Here is a 19738-nt window from a genome sequence, read left to right on the forward strand (position 1 = left end):
GCATGGCATTCCTGGAAACATTGTCTGGTATTGCCATGGAGACCATAATATTATTAGACTGCTTTTTGCATCAAGACCCCAGTCTGGGTGTGTTCGTAAATTCCCTCTGGAGTGCCAGAGGGCGCTCAGGAGTGCGCTCTGGGCGTTCGTAAATTAAGAGCTTTGTCCGATTGATCTTAGCGTTCTGACCTTACAACGGCAGTCAAGCACCTAAGCTAACTGGCTAAAGTTGGCTAGCTTGCTAGCTACTTCTAGACACAAATGAGAAAACACCCCACTCTGACCATTTTACTTGCCCTACCAGAGGGGGTTAGGCTGTTTTCATGTTGTATAGAGAGTTGGTGACTGTAACTGTGCTGCTGGCAACAATTTAATTATGTTTTTTTGCTGCTCTGAAATCGGAGTAGATAGCCAGAGTGAATTTACAAACGCACACTTTAACTAATATTGTGGCAGAACGACTGCCCCCTCTCATTGCAGCCACGGAAGTTGAAGACCGACCGCGGTACTGCAGGCATTGTTAGCAGAATCTCATTATAGTGAATAGAAAAATTTCAATCTTTTTGTGTAATAAAAAATTATACAAAATAGGGCCTCCCGAGTGGCACAGCGCTCTAAGGTACTGCATCGCAGTGCTAGAGGCGTTACTACAGACCCGGGTTCATTCCCGGGCTGTGACACAACCGGCCGTGGCTGGGAGTCCCATAGGACGGTGCACAATTGGCCCAGCGTTGTCCGGGTTAGGGGAGGGTTTGGCCGGGGGGGCTTTACTTGGCTCATTGCGCCCTAGTGACTCCTTGTGGTGGGCCGGGTGCCTGCGGGTTGACCCCGGTCGCCAGTTGAACAGTGTTTCCTCCGACACATTGGTGCGGCTGGCTTCCGGGTTAAGCTGGCGGGTGTTAAGGAGTGTGGTTAGGCGGGTCATGTTTCGGAGGACGCATGACTCCACCTTCACCTCTCCCGAGCCCGTTGGGGAGTTGCAGCGATGAGACAAGATCGAAAAAGGGGGGTAAAATACAAAAAAACTAATAAATTACAATATATATTATACAAAATAATAAATAATACAAATACAAATAAGAAGACAATTCTAATTCAAGTGAACAGGAGCGCACAGCACAGCACAGTAAACTTGCCTGATATAGGACGACTTGGGAGAATGATGATCCACAACAAACATGCATATCAGTATGAGAAGGCCATATTTTCAGATAGTGTCTGTTAATGCCCGATACATCCTGACAAAATACACACTATGACTGGCCTGCTAATGTGCTTTTCTGGACCTTGTAAACCGTCAAAAAAACTAGGCTAGATTATTATTATTTCGGAATGAAACATGCACTCAAAATGCTTTTTAGCTGTTATTGAAATGACATATTCAATGCAGTTTAACAGCCTATACTAGAATGATTTACTCACTAGAAAAAATAACATTAATTATTGCATTGTGTTGATATAGCCTACGTATGATAATTGTCTTGTCCCTAAAAAGATTAATCAATTGGGGAGATTTTCGGGGAGCTCACAGTAGCTTGTCATTTCATTATCTGATTTAAAAAAACTTTCACTGTGTAAATTCATTGGGTATAGGCTATTTACTGTAGTATTAGGCCTAATATTTTGCAAATAAATTTAGGCTACACTTCTGTAGTCTGTCTTCAAGGGTCTCTTTGCGCAATTAAGCACCCGGCCTCCGCTGGCTTTCAGCTACAGGCAGCTATTCCTCTTTAGCTCTTGGAGTCCCAGGAAAAGCTAGACTACATTAGCTTGAATGAGTAGCCTGCTAATGTACCTTTCTGGACCTTGTAGACTGTTGAGAATAGACCCATAACTGATCCAAATGGTTGCATAATCAGTCCTAGGCTGTATGCAGTTATTTCGTCATGAAGCTTTTAAAACAGGACGTTTGAGCGGTTATTCAAATTAGCCTACATAGCTGCAGTTTACTGCCCTAGACAATAAGTGTGTACTCAATTGATAACAATAATAAATTCCACATTGCACTGTGTTGTAGCCTAGGTAGAAAATGGAATTGTCTAAAAACGTAGGCCTAATCAATAGTGGAGCTTTGCGTGCCCGGGGACTGCAGAGTGTAGCCTGGATGAATGCACTGATCTGCCATTTCATAATCTGTAAACTTTTTTTCTTTCACTTTGACAGGTAAATATTTAAAGCCCTAGTATTTAGCTAATGAATGGCATATCTAGCTAATATTTAGCTTCTTACTTCGGCTACACAACTCTAGCCTCTCTCTCTTCCAGCTGTTCGCGTGCGCAATAGGCTATATGGATGCAAGCTTCTCCGCTATTCCTCTTCTCTTGAAATCCCAGGAAAAGCTATAGGCTACAAAAGCTATAAAAGCTATAAGATATTCATAAAAAAAATATATATAAAAAAAAAAAATTATATATATATATATACTAGGCCTAATAGCCTTTTTGTGGAGAGAAGCAGGGCTGCTCTTGCTGATTGCTGAATGTAAAATAGGTCTAGGCCAAATTAACTGTTGTGGAAAGTTTAGGAGAGTGCGTTGGTGTGATCTTTGGCCAGTTCTGATAACATTGTTACACTGATACATTGCAAATAGTTGCACAGGACAGACAGAGATGAGCACAGTGAAAAAGAAGACCCAAAGGAATTGACATCCATTAGAAAAAACTTCCAACCACTTAAGCAACGAGGCAAGCAATGGCATGCTGTAAAAGATACATAGGCTAAACAGTGTTGTGGAATTCCTACATTTAGATACGAGTTTCTATATTATTTTTCATTACATGTACAATTTGGAGTTGTCACTATGACAATGAACATACCCTGAAGCACTGAATCGTCTGTGTTACACCTTATTAATAGGCCTACAGCCTGCAGTAGGATGCGTTGATTAGTTGATTGACAGGTGTAGGCTACTGCAGAACAATAAATGATAAACATTTCGCTGGTGTGGATGCTCGCCAACGTTTATTGTTCTGTATAATTTATCGCTATACAGAGCCTACATAAAGTATTCATACCCCTTCACTTATTCCACATTTTGTTGTGTTACAGCCTGAATTCAAAATTGATTAAATATATTTTTTTCTCACCCATCTACACACAATACCTAATAATGACAAAGTGAAAACATGTTTTTAGAAATGTTTGCAAATGAAAACAGTTTACATAAGTATTCACACCTCTGAGTCAATACATGTTAGAATCTCCTTTGGCAGCGATTACAGCTGTGAGTCGTTCTAGGTAAGTCTCTAAGAGCTTTGCACACCTGGATTGTAAAAAATTCTTCAAGCTCTGTCAAGTTGGCTGTTGATCATTGCTAGACAGCCATTTTCAAGTCTTGCCATAGATTTTCAAGCCGATTTAAAACTGTAACTGTAATTAGGCCACTCAGGAACATTCAATGTAGTCTTGGTAAGCAACTCCAGTGTAGATTTGGCCTTGTGTTTTAGGTTATTGTCCTGCTAAAAGGTGCATTTGTCTCCCAGTGTCTGTTGGAAAGCACACTGAACCAGGTTTTCCTCTAGGATTTTTCTTGTGCTTTTTCCATTTATTTTTATCCCAAAAAACTCCCTAGTCCTTGCCAATGACCAGCATACCCATAACATAATGCTGCCACCACCATGCTTGAAAATATGAAGAATGGTACTCAGTGATCTGTTGTGTTGGATTTGCCTCAAACATAACGCTTTGTATTCGAGACATAAAGGTCATTTCTTTGAATTTTTTTTTTTACAGTTTTACTTTAGTGCCTTATTGCAAACAGGATGCATGTTTTGGAATATTTTTTATTATGTACAGCCTTCTTCTTTTCACTCTGTCATTCAGGTTAGTATTGTGGAGTAACTACAATGTTGTTGTTCCATCCTCAGTTTTCTCCTATCACAGCCATTAAACTCTGTAACTGTTTTAAATCACCATTGGCCTCATGGTGAAATCACTGAGCGGTTTCCTTCCTCTCCGGAAACTGAGTTCGGAAGGACGCCTGTATCTTCATAGTGACTGGGTGTATTGATACACCATCCAAAGTGCCCTTCTTTGTGAGGCATTGGAAAACCTCCCTGGTCTTTGTGGTTGAATCTGTGTTTGAAATTCACTGCTTGACTGAGGGACCTTACAGATAATTGTATGTGTGGGGTACAAGGAGGAGGTAGTCATTCAAAAAGCATATTAAACACTATTATTGCACACAGAGTGAGTCCATGCAACTTATTTGTCACGCCCTGACTCTAGGGACTTGTATTTGTTGAGTCAGAGTGTGTATTTTCTGTGTTGGGTTTGTCTATGTTAGTTTCTAGATCGTTTAGATCTATGTTGGCCAGGGTGGTTCCCAATCAGAGGCAGCTGTAGCTCGTTGTCTCTGATTGGGGACCATACTTAGGTAGCCTGTTGGCACTAGTGGGGTGTGGGATCTTGTTCCGTGAAAGGTATGTTATTTGTCTACCCTGGACTTCACATTTCGTTTGTTGTTTTTGTCGTGTGTTTATTCGTTAATAAATATGAATGCATATCACGCTGCGCCTTGGTCCTTCTCGTTCATGAACGATCGTGACAGAAGATCCCACCAATCCTGGATCAAGCAGCGTGACGAGGAGAGAGGATGGACTTGGGAGGAGATGAGCGAGAGTCTGGCAAGAGGGATGGAGGCCATGATCACGGGGGAGAGACAAGCCCAAACAATTTTTTAGGGGGGGGCTCACGCCGTGGACGACGAGGCAGCAGGAGGCCGCGATAGAGCGGTTCAGCTGTTTTGCAGAGGAGGCCGCCAGATTAAGGGGGTCATTGGTTCAGAGGGAACAGAAGGAAAGTGTAGAGGCACGGCGAGAGGAGCTGGTTAGGCAGCAGAAGGAGCGGGGGTTAATGAAGGAACCCAGTCCCGCTCCTCGCACCAATCAAGTGGTGCGTGTCGCCAGTCTGGTCCGGCCCGTTCCTGATTCCCGCACTAAGCAAGTGGTGGGTGTTCCCAGTATGGTTCGGCCCGTTCCTGCTCCTCGCATCAAGCCAGTGGTGCGCATCGCCAGCCCGGTCCGGCCTGTTCCTGTCCCTCGCACCAAGTCAGTGGTGCGCGTCGCCAGCCCGGTCCGACCTGTTCCTGTCCCTCGCACCAAGCCAGTGGTGCGCGTCGCCAGCCCGGCCCGGCCTGTTCCTGCTCCCCGCACCAGGCCAGTGGTGCGCGTCGCCAGTCCGGTACGGCCCGTTCCTGCTCCCCGCACCAAGCCAGGGGTGCATGTGTCCAGTCCGGCACGGCCCGTGCCTGTTCCACCGGTGCCTGGTACGGCACCGGTCAGCTGCTCCACTCCGGAGCCAGAGCAATCCGCTCCACCGGGGTCCAGTCCAGTTCCGGTCAGCGGCTCCACTCCAGAGCCAGAGCAGTCCGCTCCACCGGTGCCTGATCCAGTTCCGGTTAGCGGCTCCACCCCAGACCCAGACGTCAGCCCCTCTCCAGGTTCGGGGTCTCCCACACCAGGGTCCAGACAGGGCGTGGTACTTCGTGGGAGGAAGGAGAGAGGAAGCAGCGCGCCAAGGTCCAGACCAGACCAGGGGCGCAACGGGGAGGTGGAGAGTAAGTGGTGGTCACACCCGGAGCCGGATCCGCCTCCGAGGCGGAATGCCCACCCGGCCCCTACCCTGTTAGGTTTATGTGGCGCAGTCGGAGTCCGCACCTTTGGGGGGCGGGTACTGTCACGCCCTGACTCTAGGGACTTGTATTTGTTGAGTCAGGGTGTGTATTTTCTGTGTTGGGTTTGTCTATGTTAGTTTCTAGATCGTTTAGATCTATGTTGGCCAGGGTGGTTCCCAATCAGAGGCAGCTGTAGCTCGTTGTCTCTGATTGGGGACCATACTTAGGTAGCCTGTTGGCACTAGTGGGGTGTGGGATCTTGTTCCGTGAAAGGTATGTTATTTGTCTACCTTGGACTTCATGTTTCGTTTGTTGTTTTTGTCGTGTGTTTATTCGTTAATAAATATGAATGCATATCACGCTGCGCCTTGGTCCTTCTCGTTCATGAACGATCGTGACATTATTATGTGATTTATTAAGCAAATTTACTACTGAACTTATTTACGCTTGCCATAACAAAGCGATTGAGTACTTATTGACTCAAGACATTTCAGCTTTTCCTTTTTAATTAATTTGTAAACATTTCAAAAAACATAATTCCACGTTGACATTATGGGGTATTGTGTGTAGGTCAGTGACACAAAATCTCAATTTAATTCATTTTAAATTCAGGCTTCAACACAACAAAATGTGGAAAAAGTCCAGGGGTGTGAATACTTTCTGAAGTCACTGTAGTTATCGTTATAGTTATTTGTGTACTCAATGAGAGGGGGCAGCACTAAGCTACCCTGCAATGTCACTTCCTGGAGTAGCTCAAACTACTCATGTTATGCCTCCATGAGACGCCATCTTAACCGACTCCATTTGGCTTCAATGTGCTATTGAGTCTTCACATAGGAATGAATGGTGTCACGTGATCAATGGCTTTGTCCATTCCTATATTCAGTCATTGGAATGGAGCTTCACCAAAACGCTTTTCAAGGATAACGACACTGAGCCTTTTTCTGAAATGTTTTATGAGATTGGAGAACATGTTGGGAGGGATCTTAGACCATTCCTCCATACAGAATTTTTCCAGATCCTTGATATCTTTCATCTGCTCTTATGGACTGCCCTCTTCAATTCAAACCACAGGTTTTCATTGGGGTTAAAGTCTGGAGACTGAGATGGCCATTGCAAAATGTTGATTTTGTGGTCAGTTAACCATTTCTTTGTGGATTTTGATTAGTGCTTGGGGTTATTGTCTTGGTGAAAGATCCACTTCCGGCCAAGTGACAGCCTCCTGGCAGAGGCATCCAGGTTTTTGTGCGTGGTCAAAGAGCTCTATTTTAATGTTGTCTGACCATAGCACCGGTTCCAATCCAAGTGCCAATGCCATTTATCAAACTCCAGGCGGTGCTATGGTCGGATGACATGAAAATAGAGCTTGTCATATTTGTCACTGTCTGACTACCAGGAATCATTATTGGTTGAGAGATTACATTTGCTGGAGAGTTATCGGTTGAAGTAGTATTCCTACTACTAGTCTAATTCATTTCTCACCTGATTTGTGATGGATAAAGATTAGATTAGCTATAGTTAGTAAGATTAACAATCAACTGTGTCCCCCTATATTGGTTGAAATAAAAAATAAATAATATACCTGCTTTACTGGCTGGCATATGCTCAGGGCTCTCCTCCTACCACCAATACATAGTAATAGTCCAATGGGCATCTCTCTCTCTCTCTTTCTCTCTCTCTCGCTCTGTCTCTCTCTCTCGCTCTGTCTCTCGCTCTCGCTCTGTCTCTCTCTCTCGCTCTGTCTCTCTCTCTCGCTCTGTCTCTGTATTTGTAGAAAAGCAGCATGATGTTGAGATTATGTCTGGGCCTCCTAAAGACAAGGACAAGAAGAACAAGCCCATGTCCCAGATCGTTGCGGTGAAGAAACCTGCCCTCAGCCCCAGCCTCGCCCCTACCCAGATCCCCCGCTTTGGGGTCAGCACCCTCCATGAGGGTCTACTGGCCACGGTGGGTGCCAAGTACACACACACACACACACACACAGACGGGCACAAACACACTCAGTGGGTTAGAGCATGGTGTTGGCAGCTTAATGGTTTGTTTCCCACATGGATGACAGATCTAAAGCGTCTGCTTAATCACCGTATTATTATATGTGAAGAAAAACACATTACGTCTCAAGTTTTATTGTCACATGCACAGGATACATCAGGTGTAAAACAATGCACAATAACGGTAGTAGCTAAAATAGATAAGAAATAAAACATGTGAAATGGAAAAAAAGTATAATAATAAAGAAACACGAGAATGCAGTTATATACTGTACAGGTCTTGTATACAGGTCAGTGCAGTGCCAGTAGCGTTATTACAATGTGCAGGGGTACTGGAGTGATTGAGGAAGGAATGTATATGTAAAGTGGCTAGTAGCAGGATAAATACTAATGGTAATAATAATAGTAATAAACAATATAGCAGCATCGAATGGTAATATGAATCTCTATAATCAATCAATCAGTTGTGGCAGCAGCGTATGTGGTGTGTGCATGGTAATGAGTGAGTGTGAGTGCATGTGTGAGGTGTCACTAGTGAGTGTGTGAGCATGGGTGAGGTGTCAGTAGTGAGTGTGTGAGCATGGGTGAGGTGTCAGTAGTGAGTGTGTGAGCATGGGTGAGGTGTAAGTAGTGAGTGTGTGAGCATGGGTGAGGTGTCACTAGTGAGTGTGTGAGCATGGGTGAGGTGTCAGTAGTGAGTGTGTGAGCATGGGTGAGGTGTCAGTAGTGAGTGTGTGAGCATGGGTGAGGTGTCAGTAGTGAGTGTGTGAGCATGGGTGAGGTGTCAGTAGTGAGTGTGTGAGCATGGGTGAGGTGTCAGTAGTGAGTGTGTGAGCATGGGTGAGGTGTCAGTAGTGAGTGTGTGAGCATGGGTGAGGTGTCAGTAGTGAGTGTGTGAGCATGGGTGAGGTGTCAGTAGTGAGAGTGTGAGCATGGGTGAGGTGTCAGTAGTGGGTGTGAGAGCATGGGTGAGGTGTCAGTAGTGGGTGTGAGAGCATGGGTGTGTATGTCAGTAGTGAGTGTGTGAGCATGGGTGAGGTGTCAGTAGTGAGTGTGTGAGCATGGGTGAGGTGTCAGTAGTGAGTGTGTGAGCATGGGTGAGGTGTCAGTAGTGAGTGTGTGAGCATGGGTGAGGTGTCAGTAGTGAGTGTGTGAGCATGGGTGAGGTGTCAGTAGTGAGAGTGAGAGCATGGGTGAGGTGTCAGTAGTGAGTGTGAGAGCATGGGTGTGTATGTCAGTATGTGTGAATGTGAAGAGTGTCAGTATGGGTGTGTGTAGCTGAGTGGTAGAGACCATTACTTGCCTTTCACACGTCAGACATACTACAAATACTCTATGAATCTCTTCACTCCATTCCTAAAAGATTTTAGTGTTTTTATGACTGGAGGGCTTACAATAGTCGTAAACATGGTGCTATAAAAGCCACTGGCCCCAGGGCCTTTATTCAGAAGAAAATGAATAAATTATTTGTACAATGGGCTAATTTAGATGTTCACACCTCTCATTATGACCATAGGATTGTGGTACATAAAGGCACTGTTTTATGATCTCTCATTATTGTAATGTAGGAGTGCTATTGCGTAGCTACTAACAGAGTTTGTTTACCCCATTTTACACTGAAGAATGGATAAGATACTTATTGAATGCTTATTGCTTGGCCTTTAATGTTATTTATGTCATTCAGTTTTTATCTGCTGCCATCAGTGACGTATTATTAATTATTATAAGTTGTCACATCATCTGCCCTCTGGAGGATTGCAATTGAAAAAGTCTGACTTTTTTGTGCCATGTTCATGTCTTTTGTTATGCGTGTTAAAAAAGTCTAATAAATAAATAAAATAACTTTTTTTTTTTATCTGCTTAATTGCCATATCAGACTTTTTCTCATTGAATGTTGTGTTGTCGTTCTAGGAATTTGAAGACATCAACAGATGGGGTCTAGATATTTTCAAGATAGCTGAATACTCCGGGAATCGGCCTTTGACGGTGGTCATGTACTCCATTTTCCAGGTATGAGTCTTCCATTACTTTCCCAATTGTAGCATTTTCTAGCATTCTCGCCAAGGCATTTTCATCTCTTAGTGTATTGGCCAGGGGTTTGAGTCCCGGTTTGGGCTACCCCGAATTCGCTGCAATACTTTACCCCTATGTTTCTTACGTATTTGGTCTACTCTTCTGTGAGCCTGGTTTCTGTTGCTCCCCAAACTCAGGAGCGAGAGCTGCTGAAGAACTTTAAGATCCCAGCCGACACCTTCGTCACCTTCATGATGACCCTGGAGGACCACTACCACACCGACGTGGCCTACCACAACAACATCCACGCTGCCGACGTGGTACAGTCCACTCATGTCCTCCTCTCCACCCCTGCCCTGGAGGTATGGGACGCTCCATTATAAGGACGATTAAAGGATGATGTCCAGCCATATTCTATATTCTAATCTAGTTAGTAGACTTGCCCTGTGCATGGCTTTGGATTTCATCAACTTTATCAATGAATATTGAGGGAGAAGGCATTTGTTCATGGTTATAATAGTAAAGATAAGGTTACAAAAAAAAATCCCACGGTAAGTGTTAATACTTAGTAACACTTAACAGTAGTAGTAACACAAAAGTGTCTGTTGATTGTTTTCAGGCTGTCTTCACTGACCTGGAGATCATGGCTGCTCTGTTTGCCAGTGCCATACACGACGTGGATCACCCCGGAGTGTCCAACCAGTTCCTCATCAACACAAGTCAGTCCCATCCCTCATTAGCAATCTCACTGATTAGATATAAAGGATATGTCCTTTTGGAGCTAAATGTGTTTCGGATCTACTTCTGTGAAGACTACATTATAGCATCTGTAAGGCGTTACATCACTGAATACAGGAGTGCCTTGGAATTCTTGTTGCATTACTCACAGTGTGTGTGCTCCTACTGTAGACTCTGAGCTGGCTCTGATGTACAATGACGCCTCGGTCCTGGAGAACCACCACCTGGCCGTGGGCTTCAAGCTGCTGCAGGAGGACAACTGTGACATCTTCCAGAGCCTCAGCAAGAAACAGGGACAGTCCCTCAGGAAGATGGTCATCGACATGGTGAGACACTGACTGAATTAATTGGAATTTAATAGAAATAACATTTTAGCTACACACCTCCCTGTTATCATAGTTAAACATGATAAGGAATTAGCTAACATCATAATAATATGGCCATTTAGCAAAACCTTTTTCCCAAAGTCACTTAACGGTACATTTAACACATACTGAGTGTACAAAACATTAGGAACTTACTCTTTCCATGATATCGACTGACCAGGTGAATCAAGGTGAAAGCTATGATCCCTTATTGATGTCACCTGTTATTTCCACTTCAGTCAGTGTAGATGAAGGGGAGGAGACAGGTTAAAGAAGGATTTTTAAGCCTTGAGACATGGATTGTGTATGTATGCCAGTCAGAGAGTGAATGGGCAAGACAAAATATTTAAGTGCCTTTGAACGGGGTATGGTAGTAGGTGCCAGGCGCACCGGTTTGAGTGTGTCAAGAACTGCAACACTGCTGGGTTTTTCACACTCAACAGTTTGCCGTGTGCATCAAGAATGGTCCACCACCCAAAGGACATCCAGCCAACTTGGCACAACTGTGGGAAGTATTGGAGTCAACACTTTGGAAATGCTTTCGACGCCTTGTAGAGTCCATGCCCAGACAAATTGAGGCTGTTCTGAGGCTAAAAGGGGTGCAACTCAATATTAGGAAGGTGTTCCTAATGTTTTGTACACTCAGTGTATATTCAGTATGTGGCCCATGTGGGAATCAAACCCACAACACAACCCTGGATGTGGGCAGCACCATGCTCTAACCCACTGAGCCATTGGACTTAGTGACTGAAGTAAGTGTGATGAATGAGTATTGTCCTCTGCAGGTGTTGGCCACTGACATGTCCAAGCACATGAACTTCCTGGCTGACCTGAAGACCATGGTGGAGACCAAGAAGGTGACCAGTCTGGGAGTGCTGCTGCTGGACAACTACTCAGACCGCATCCAGGTCAGAGGTCATTCCTAGATTAGTAGACACCACGGGCAGTGGCGGACTTACCATTAGGCAACTCAGGCAATTGCCTGGGGCGTCACATCATCAGGGGCCTTGCGAACTTGCCATCATTTCGTTTAATAATACATAATTTTTCAGTTATCTTGCATTCCTCCTCCGCCCGAGGCCCTCCTCCGATGTGTGCTATTTAGCGGTTGTGACCGTCTCTGGTTGTGACAAATGGAGTGGATTCGCTTTTCTTTCTCCAAATTTGGCGCTAACTTTTGAACACTTGGGTCTATTAGCTATTATGACCCCATTCCTGAAAGCTAAAACTCTTTCTATTTCCCTCTACGAAACTCACAAGCTGCGCAGGACACGTTAGAAGGGACTGTGAGCAAACCACGATTGAAAACAATGCATATATTTTTTTCTACACACATTATTACCTGATTATGTTTTCCTGAACATTCGATTAGCCTACCTTTCTGATGCATTTCACTCATTTATTATGCAAATTAAAATTGTTACACCTTTCCCATATTCAAGCCATTTTACCTATTTTCTTATTAGCCTTATGAACATAGAAACTTGGTTGCAGTTTGTATATGTGCTAGAATGGTTAAAAAGGCCATAAAATTAAAATATATATATATTGGTTAGTTATTGGTCGAGATTCCAAATCATTTCCACATCAGTGCATCCCTAACTAACTAAAACCAGATAGAAAGTATGTTGAAAGGATAATGGCCCTATAAGCCTATGTTTTAAAAGAACTGCCCTTTTTCTGGCCCCGCAAATTTGCTTTTGACTAACAAATCGGTCTGGAAAGACATCTGTGCGGCCCACCGTTGAATTCTGAAAACCCAATGTGGCTTTTGAGACAAAATTATTGCCCACCCCTGTTCTAGAGTATGTGGTGATACAAAAACCTTTCCTAGTGAAGGGCATTTCAAGTGTTTTCAGTTAGCCTTTTCATTCTGCCCCACTCACCTAAAAGAGCCGGCTCCGAACAGCTCTTCGCTCAGTAGCCATGATTTTGTTAAGTAGACATGGGGGTGCCTCAGACTGGCCTCCGCATGGGGCCTCCAAATCACTAAGTCCGCCCCTGACTAGTGCTGAGCAATTTTCGCTTTTTGAGGTGGGTTCGGTTTTGGTTAGATTATAAAAAAATAATTACGGTTTTTCGATTTTTTTAAATTTATTTTTTTATGTATTGCGCTATGCATTATGTTGGTTGAATGCTGTAACACAGAATAAAACAATTAGGCCTAATACAAGCCCCATGATGGTAGTGACTGCCCATTGCTGCTTATCATTTATTAACCAATATTTATTCACATTACTTTAATGAAATATTTCAGTTGTTGCGTATATTACATTTGTTTTATTTGATGAATAAAATATTTATTTAATATTTCCAAGTCATCAACTCATCTCTATAGAGCTGCTGCCTATGCTGTCTGACAAAATCACTATTTTAGCAGTTCTTCAAAGTAAATAAGGCATACTTTTATGACTGCTGAATACCAACTAATGTTAATTATTGCTTTTTGACTGCGAAAGTGATCTGTGAAAGTGAATGGAGACTTACTTCCATTCAGCCACAAAGCATTAGTGAGGTCGGGCACCGATGTTGGGGCAAATAGGCCTGGCTCGCAGTCGGTGTTCCAATTCATCCCAACGGTGTTGGATGGGGTTGAGGTCAGGGCTCTGTGCAGGCCAGACAAGTTCTTCCACACCGATCTCAACAAACCATTTCTGTATGGACCTGGCTTTGTGCACTGGGGCATTGTCAGGCCTTCCCCAAACTGTTGCCACAAAGTTGGAAGCACTGAATTGTCTAGAATGTCATTGTATGCTCTAGTGCGAACCATGAAAAACAGCCCCAGACCATTATTCCTCCTCCACCAAACTTTACAGTTGCACTAAGCATTGGGGCAGGTAGTGTTCTCCTGGCATCATCCAAACCCAGATTTGTCCGTCGGACTGCCAGAAGGTGAAGCGTAATTCATCATTCCAGAGAACGCGTTTCCACTGCTCCAGAGTCCAATGGCGGCAACCTTTCACCACTCCAGCAGATGCTTGGCATTGCGCATGGTGATCTTTGGCTTGTGTGCGGCTGCTCGACCATGGAAACCCATTTCATGAAGCTCCCGACGAACAGTTATTGTGCTGACCTTGCTTCCAGAGGCAGTTTGGAACTCGGTAGTGAGTATTGCAACCGAGGACAGATTATTTTTACGCTCTATGCGCTTCAGCACTCGGCGGTCCCGTTCTGTGAGCTTGTGTGGCCTACCACTTTGTGGCTGAGACATTGCTGCTCCTAGACGTCTCCACTTCACAATAACAGCACTTACAGTTGACTGGGGCAGCTCTAGCAGGGCAGAAAGTTGATGAACTGACTTGTTGGAAAGGTGGCATCCTATGATGGTGCCACGTTGAAGGTCACTGAGCTCTTCAGTAAGGCCATTCTACTGCCAATGTTTGTCTATGGAGATTGCATGGCTGTGATCAATTTTATACACCTGTCAGCAGCGGGTGTGGCTGAAATAGCCGAATCCACTAATTTGAAAGGGTGTCCACATACTTTTGTATATATAGTGTAGCTCAAGACTTCATAGTGTGTAAATGTAGGTTTCTACGTAAATGCCTGAAATAGAAATGACAAAATATATATGTAATAAAGAATCTTCTGAAAATATCAAAGCAATAGATAAACTGAGAACTAACATGGGTCCTCCGTGCGTGTCTCAAGGTCCTGCAGAACATGGTTCACTGTGCTGACCTGAGTAATCCCACCAAGCCCCTGGAGGTCTACCGCAAATGGACGGACCGCATCATGGTGGAGTTCTTCACCCAGGGGGACAGGGAGAGGGACAAGGGCATGGAGATCAGCCCTATGTGTGATAAACACAACGCCTCCGTTGAGAAGACCCAGGTACTGTACAGCGCATGTGCAATGCATACAAGCACGCAGGCACAGGCACACAGGCTCTCTCACGCATGCAAATCTGCAAACCCACCCGCAGATCTTTGGCACTGCTTAACAGACCCAGTTGCTTGCAAATTATTGTCATACTGTCTGTTGAAACCCATCAACTCAAAACAGTGTGGGGCCATACTCGTTAACTTTTGCTAAGACCATTATTTTAAATCATTGGTCTTAAATGGCTAGCTGCTAGCTTTTCTCATAGGCCAACCTGGCAAAATTAGCCACGATGCTGGGGACGGCCAGCTGAGCAGATAATTCGATCCGGTAACTAAATAACAAATCAACTTATCAGAGACATTAAACGTTATAGCCACCAAGCAATCGTATTTGTTAAACAGGTCAACTTCGCCACCAGAGGGAGATTGTTAAACCATCCAACTGCTTGGTTTAGTTTCTTACCAATGGTCTTGGTAAGTGGAGTGCTCCAATATATTTTGCATGATGCTTCCATGACTAGGCTACTGACGTTACACAAAATTCAAAAGGCAGTAAGGCACATTTCCGCATATATGACCAAATTCCATGTTTTTGCTTACCGTTTCATACACATCCATGTGCTTTTACAGGGAAGAAAACATGTCGGAGGATTATATGTTTATATTCGTAGCTACGGTGGTCTTGTGAACTGGTTGTATTTTTTCCAAACCATTATGACTGATTGGGGGCGCAGTCTGCTAAGACAGTTGGCTCGAAGTTCAATGGATGCTTTAGTGAGAACGTGTTGGGATCAGATCCAACTACGTTGACGATTTTAATTGGCTGATAAGAATGTAGTTACTGGATATAGCATCGTGGCTAATTTTCCCAGCATGGTCTATGAGAAAAGCTAGCAACTAGCCGTTTGAGACCAATGGTTTAAACCAATGGATTTAGCAAAAGTTCACAAGTATGGGTCTTTGTGCGTTTATTTACTCCCCCCTGCAGGTAGGATTCATAGACTACATTGTCCACCCTCTGTGGGAGACGTGGGCTGACCTGGTCCACCCTGACGCCCAGGACATCCTGGACACGCTGGAGGACAACCGGGAGTGGTACCAGAGTATGATCCAGCGCAGCCCCTCACCCACCCTCGAGGACAGGGACCTTGACGGGGGGCCAGAGGCCCTGGAGGCCATGGCGGGGGGCTGCTGCACCTCCACAGGGGACAAGTTCCAGTTTGAACTCACCCTGGAGGAGGAGGAGGAGGAGGGCGACGTCGAGTCAGACCTGGAGAGCCCCCCCGAGGAGGAGAGGTCACAGGGGGGAGAGACCTCTAGGAAGACCCCGGCCCTGTCTCTATCCCCAGAGCCCAGCAGCAGCACCAGATACCGGCCCCCCTCCCCTCACCCTGGCCGGGCCCTCAGTCTGACCACCATGTCGGTCAGGAGCCCTGGCCATCTCAGGACGTTGAGCCCCGGGCTGGACGGGGACGACAGAGACGATAGGGACAGAGAACTGGGCCAGGAAGGGAGTAGTGTAGCGTACCTACGGCTTGGCACGTAACACCAACCCTGGCCCACCCGGGACCTTGTTCAGTCCCTGCCTTGGTTCGTGGGTCCCAGCAGCAATTGGACGCGCAGGGTGGGCTTTTTGACAACAGTCTGTAATGACAACAGTCCCATTACACTGGAGACACCTTTACACTGGCCACTTCCCCACCTTTTAATCTTGTAGAACAAGAAGTTTCTGTGTGCCAGATGGGACTTTTTAGTCCTGCTTTCTGTAGTTGATTCTGGGGGTAAAGTGTCAGACACAGACTGCTGTATATGTCTAGCTGATCAAAGGTAGAGAACTAACTACATGCTAACCAGTCTCACCAATGTCTCCTGATGAAGCAAGGAATTCTACTGACAAAACAATGTCTTCCTCAAAATGATGGAATCTAGATATTTTCAATGGAATATTGTAAGGATTGTGATCAGTTGACAGGGTCTTGGAACTTTTGCACCATACAATTAGGGGATTATATTTGTTTGAATTCAGTAAGCATAAACTCATTTATTTTATTTAGTCTCTTTGAGAATTCTGTGAATGATAAGTTTTACCAAATCCAGTATGTACCTGAATAGTGAGAGAATTGTGAATTAAACCTCAGGGTATGAAGAGAGAAAGGATTTTAATGTAGCACAGACTTCTTGGGTACCCCTTAACCTAGACTGCCTGTTTCGAGTTGTGTTGCTAACGACAAACAGCTCTTAGAACCTCAAGAGGTTCAAGTTATGCAAAAATACATAACTGATTTGACATATTTATTTTTCTCTGGCACCATCTATTGATCTAAATTAAAAAGTTAATGAGTTTGAGAACTAAAGCAAGTTAAGTATGGAGTATGAAACAAACAGTACCAGTATAATTATATACAGTGGGGTCTGAAATTATTGACACCCTTGGTAAATACTAATTTATAGGAATCTTTAGGGGTGTCAATAATTTTTTTGAGAAAAAATTGACATTTTTTGTAGCACACAATATAGATCAGTATTTGAAATTATTTATTTGATACAGTCATTATTGCTATTCTTTATCAGGGGTGTCAATAATTTCAGACCCCACTGTATATAAGTCAAGTATTTAAACATTTCCTGAAGTACTGTGGTTGATTGGGGTACCCAATACAAGTTGTTTTAAATCTAGACAAACACCACTTACACTCATATTTGTAAAATTGTATTTGTTTCTATGTGATCATGTTTTACGTTTGTGTCATGTTTTTTAAATATGATTTGAAATGGTTCTGTTTTCTTGTATTTAAACATTTCCTGAAGTACTGTGGTTGATTGGGGTACCCAATACAAGTTGTTTTAAATCTAGACAAACACCACTTACACTCATATTTGTAAAATTGTATTTGTTTCTATGTGATCATGTTTTACGTTTGTGTCACGTTTTTTAAATATGATTTGAAATGGTTCTGTTTTCTTTTCTATATTTGGGATGTCCTCACTATGTCTGGTTGTCTCTGTGCTTTGTAAGCATCGTTATCAGGGTGCCTCCACCATACAGTAGCATTTTACAATCTCTGTTGTAGATTAAGTACATTCATTTCTAAAGAGCTTGAGCCAAACCATGATTCTACTGGACAGCTTACTGAAAGTTGTAGTTCCTGTCCAGAAACAACCCTAGGCCTAACACCTAGACACGTGTAGATCTGAAAGGGATGGATAGGTGTAGTCAAAATGGTAAAAATTCCACCTAACCTATCAGAGGGTGAGATGGTTACATTGTCATGTACTGTAGCTTAAAACTATAAAATCCTGTCAGATCTCCACAAGTGTCAAGGGGTTAGGGGCTATGGGTTGTTTCTGGACAGGGCCATAGAGTAAATTAATACGTTTTTTTTCAGTAGGGTGCGATGCTTTGAAAGTTGCAGATAGAAATGTAATGAACAGAGTTGATATGATTCCCTGTAATACACAACAGAAAATCATATCCGGTTTACACAATACATTCTGTACTGACATTTGATAACTTCCCATTCGCCTGAATAAGCCCCTAATGTCTTCTTTAATTTGTTCTTGAGGGAAACCAGTTTATAGGGAAAATTGTGCCACAAGTGTTTGGAATTTGGACAAAAGCATCTGCCAGCCTAAGTCGTTATGAAATGTTGAACACAATGTTCTCTCTGAACTGTTGATTGTATTCATGTTAACTTTACTTTAAAAAGTGTTGTTTTATCAATTATCAGTTATAATGTTAGAATTATGCTAATTCTTTAAAGGGAAATGTCGCACCTTAATACGGATGTAATGCTTTGACTTAAATGCTACATTCAATTTTTGAAAATAACAGCACTTCCAACAAAGTTCAACAACAGCTCCAGCATGATAAACTTGCCTGGGAACTAACACTAAAAAGTATTTCCCTCTTACTCTTTTCCTGGTAAGGCAGGAGAAGAGTACATTAGTATTCATACATACATGTATACTGTATATTGACAGTATTCCATTCACTAAGCTGTTTGGTCATGAATAAGCAAACAGCTGAAATAACAGAGCCTTAAATTGTGATGGGGAGTAGCTGAACTGTATTGAGGGTAAAACGTACATAAATCAGTGCCATTCAGTGTTGACTGTGAGAAGTTATAATGGTGACTATTTGTTCCCCTGGTCCCTTTATCGCTTTGCTCTGAAACAGTGACACACAATAGTATACCATTACTGTTGTACTTTTGTTCTATGTAGGTCTTTTCATCCTCAATGTTGTTCCATGTCGGATATTTATTCGAAGTATATTTGTGTCTGTCAAAATGTAAGTACTGTAAAAAGAGATCTTAACGATAGAATCCGTAGTTGTGACATACATTTTTGGACTTACTAATTAATTATATATACCCATCAGAACCCAAATATTAGCTTGTTTCACTCTGTTTGTAAACAATGTAAATGTAAACAAACACTGTATAGCCTCAAAACATGGTTCAAACTATAATTTTGATATCATGGCTGGTCTGTCCTTGCATCCATAGCTCTGTCTATGAATTAGAGAGTGGGTAAATTTCTCCAGGCCCATTCCTCAGTTTGTTTTTAACCAAAACAGAGGGGTGACCGCTTTGTGGTTTCAATTAAGGATTCTAGCTTTCAATACATTTTTCTGGAGCCTAAAAAATCAAGTATACCTTTCAAAATGTATACATCTACCGCTCCAATATTTGTTTAGAGAATTTGCTTAATTTTGTTTATCATTTTTAAAGGCCAAAGTTTCTGGAGTTCAAGTTGTTCAAAGTGAAAATGCCAATAAATTATATGGAAACCTGTATCCATAAAAAATTTATCATTTTAGTGCATATTCTTAAATCTGTCTCTATGCAAATCATTAATCTGTGTTGGATTGAATACAGCCTAATCTCTGATTCATGCATGACTCTACATGTTAATATATTACATGTCAATTTGATCGCGGGTTATTATAGGCAATGCAGCTTTTCCTGCGTGTGCAGAGATCATTCTCGATAAACGTTGCATGTGTCGGCTCAGCGTTAACCCGCGATAACCAACAACTGCATAGCAGATCATTGTTTTTAATTAAGCCATGTCAGAGCTGTCAAATCCAAAAGCGTCTCTCGGCGTTATAGCTAGCGCAGACGTTGCCATTAGATGCACCAAGTCGCATTAGTAAAAACGGAGAGGAAGAGGCGAAGCGAGAGGGTTTAC

The 19738-nt window shown here is 43.3% G+C and overlaps 1 protein-coding gene across 5 annotated transcripts in view; it reads left to right on the forward strand.

The window, feature by feature from the left end:
- LOC121533662 (cAMP-specific 3',5'-cyclic phosphodiesterase 4D) overlaps window positions 1–17497 on the forward strand; it is a 119875-nt gene extending 102378 nt beyond the window's left edge. For all 5 annotated transcript variants that reach the window (XM_045205357.1, XM_045205355.1, XM_041839792.2 and 2 more), the window contains 8 exons: window positions 7389–7561; window positions 9517–9615; window positions 9816–9980; window positions 10238–10337; window positions 10528–10682; window positions 11507–11629; window positions 14373–14555; window positions 15534–17497. In XM_045205357.1, the coding sequence (XP_045061292.1) occupies window positions 7389–7561; window positions 9517–9615; window positions 9816–9980; window positions 10238–10337; window positions 10528–10682; window positions 11507–11629; window positions 14373–14555; window positions 15534–16091 (1556 nt within the window). In that variant the 3' untranslated portion in view covers window positions 16092–17497. The remainder of the gene's footprint in view (window positions 1–7388; window positions 7562–9516; window positions 9616–9815; window positions 9981–10237; window positions 10338–10527; window positions 10683–11506; window positions 11630–14372; window positions 14556–15533) is intronic.
- Window positions 17498–19738: the final 2241 nt, after the last annotated feature.

Source organism: Coregonus clupeaformis, chromosome 20, assembly GCF_020615455.1.
Source record: "Coregonus clupeaformis isolate EN_2021a chromosome 20, ASM2061545v1, whole genome shotgun sequence".
Taxonomy (NCBI): Eukaryota; Metazoa; Chordata; class Actinopteri; order Salmoniformes; family Salmonidae; genus Coregonus; species Coregonus clupeaformis.